The 3,699-nt window shown below is 0.0% G+C and overlaps 1 protein-coding gene across 1 annotated transcript; it reads right to left on the bottom strand.

Annotated features, from left to right (window-relative positions):
- Positions 1 to 2,111: 2,111 nt before the first annotated feature.
- LOC135963962 (myb-like protein D) lies at positions 2,112 to 2,624 on the bottom strand (the record flags this gene model as incomplete). The annotated part of the gene is made up of 1 exon (XM_065515987.1): positions 2,112 to 2,624. A coding segment is annotated over one exon (513 nt), but the record flags the coding sequence as incomplete, so codon positions are not given.
- Between the last annotated feature and the right edge of the window lie 1,075 nt (positions 2,625 to 3,699).

Below are 3,699 nucleotides of genomic sequence, written 5' to 3'. Positions count from 1 at the left end.
TTATTATTATTATTATTATTATTATTATTATTATTATTATTATTATTATTATTATTATTATTATTATTATTATTATTATTATTATTATTATTATTATTATTATTATTATTATTATTATTATTATTATTATTATTATTATTATTATTATTATTATTATTATTATTATTATTATTATTATTATTATTATTATTATTATTATTATTATTATTATTATTATTATTATTATTATTATTATTATTATTATTATTATTATTATTATTATTATTATTATTATTATTATTATTATTATTATTATTATTATTATTATTATTATTATTATTATTATTATTATTATTATTATTATTATTATTATTATTATTATTATTATTATTATTATTATTATTATTATTATTATTATTATTATTATTATTATTATTATTATTATTATTATTATTATTATTATTATTATTATTATTATTATTATTATTATTATTATTATTATTATTATTATTATTATTATTATTATTATTATTATTATTATTATTATTATTATTATTATTATTATTATTATTATTATTATTATTATTATTATTATTATTATTATTATTATTATTATTATTATTATTATTATTATTATTATTATTATTATTATTATTATTATTATTATTATTATTATTATTATTATTATTATTATTATTATTATTATTATTATTATTATTATTATTATTATTATTATTATTATTATTATTATTATTATTATTATTATTATTATTATTATTATTATTATTATTATTATTATTATTATTATTATTATTATTATTATTATTATTATTATTATTATTATTATTATTATTATTATTATTATTATTATTATTATTATTATTATTATTATTATTATTATTATTATTATTATTATTATTATTATTATTATTATTATTATTATTATTATTATTATTATTATTATTATTATTATTATTATTATTATTATTATTATTATTATTATTATTATTATTATTATTATTATTATTATTATTATTATTATTATTATTATTATTATTATTATTATTATTATTATTATTATTATTATTATTATTATTATTATTATTATTATTATTATTATTATTATTATTATTATTATTATTATTATTATTATTATTATTATTATTATTATTATTATTATTATTATTATTATTATTATTATTATTATTATTATTATTATTATTATTATTATTATTATTATTATTATTATTATTATTATTATTATTATTATTATTATTATTATTATTATTATTATTATTATTATTATTATTATTATTATTATTATTATTATTATTATTATTATTATTATTATTATTATTATTATTATTATTATTATTATTATTATTATTATTATTATTATTATTATTATTATTATTATTATTATTATTATTATTATTATTATTATTATTATTATTATTATTATTATTATTATTATTATTATTATTATTATTATTATTATTATTATTATTATTATTATTATTATTATTATTATTATTATTATTATTATTATTATTATTATTATTATTATTATTATTATTATTATTATTATTATTATTATTATTATTATTATTATTATTATTATTATTATTATTATTATTATTATTATTATTATTATTATTATTATTATTATTATTATTATTATTATTATTATTATTATTATTATTATTATTATTATTATTATTATTATTATTATTATTATTATTATTATTATTATTATTATTATTATTATTATTATTATTATTATTATTATTATTATTATTATTATTATTATTATTATTATTATTATTATTATTATTATTATTATTATTATTATTATTATTATTATTATTATTATTATTATTATTATTATTATTATTATTATTATTATTATTATTATTATTATTATTATTATTATTATTATTATTATTATTATTATTATTATTATTATTATTATTATTATTATTATTATTATTATTATTATTATTATTATTATTATTATTATTATTATTATTATTATTATTATTATTATTATTATTATTATTATTATTATTATTATTATTATTATTATTATTATTATTATTATTATTATTATTATTATTATTATTATTATTATTATTATTATTATTATTATTATTATTATTATTATTATTATTATTATTATTATTATTATTATTATTATTATTATTATTATTATTATTATTATTATTATTATTATTATTATTATTATTATTATTATTATTATTATTATTATTATTATTATTATTATTATTATTATTATTATTATTATTATTATTATTATTATTATTATTATTATTATTATTATTATTATTATTATTATTATTATTATTATTATTATTATTATTATTATTATTATTATTATTATTATTATTATTATTATTATTATTATTATTATTATTATTATTATTATTATTATTATTATTATTATTATTATTATTATTATTATTATTATTATTATTATTATTATTATTATTATTATTATTATTATTATTATTATTATTATTATTATTATTATTATTATTATTATTATTATTATTATTATTATTATTATTATTATTATTATTATTATTATTATTATTATTATTATTATTATTATTATTATTATTATTATTATTATTATTATTATTATATTATTATTATTATTATTATTATTATTATTATTATTATTATTATTATTATTATTATTATTATTATTATTATTATTATTATTATTATTATTATTATTATTATTATTATTATTATTATTATTATTATTATTATATTATTATTATTATTATTATTATTATTATTATTATTATTATTATTATTATTATTATTATTATTATTATTATTATTATTATTATTATTATTATTATTATTATTATTATTATTATTATTATTATTATTATTATTATTATTATTATTATTATTATTATTATTATTATTATTATTATTATTATTATTATTATTATTATTATTATTATTATTATTATTATTATTATTATTATTATTATTATTATTATTATTATTATTATTATTATTATTATTATTATTATTATTATTATTATTATTATTATTATTATTATTATTATTATTATTATTATTATTATTATTATTATTATTATTATTATTATTATTATTATTATTATTATTATTATTATTATTATTATTATTATTATTATTATTATTATTATTATTATTATTATTATTATTATTATTATTATTATTATTATTATTATTATTATTATTATTATTATTATTATTATTATTATTATTATTATTATTATTATTATTATTATTATTATTATTATTATTATTATTATTATTATTATTATTATTATTATTATTATTATTATTATTATTATTATTATTATTATTATTATTATTATTATTATTATTATTATTATTATTATTATTATTATTATTATTATTATTATTATTATTATTATTATTATTATTATTATTATTATTATTATTATTATTATTATTATTATTATTATTATTATTATTATTATTATTATTATTATTATTATTATTATTATTATTATTATTATTATTATTATTATTATTATTATTATTATTATTATTATTATTATTATTATTATTATTATTATTATTATTATTATTATTATTATTATTATTATTATTATTATTATTATTATTATTATTATTATTATTATTATTATTATTATTATTATTATTATT

Source organism: Calliphora vicina, chromosome 1 (genome assembly GCF_958450345.1).
Source record: "Calliphora vicina chromosome 1, idCalVici1.1, whole genome shotgun sequence".
Taxonomy (NCBI): domain Eukaryota; kingdom Metazoa; phylum Arthropoda; class Insecta; order Diptera; family Calliphoridae; genus Calliphora; species Calliphora vicina.
The sequence above is the reverse complement of the archived record's forward strand: the minus strand, read 5'-3'. Positions and strand labels throughout refer to the sequence as shown.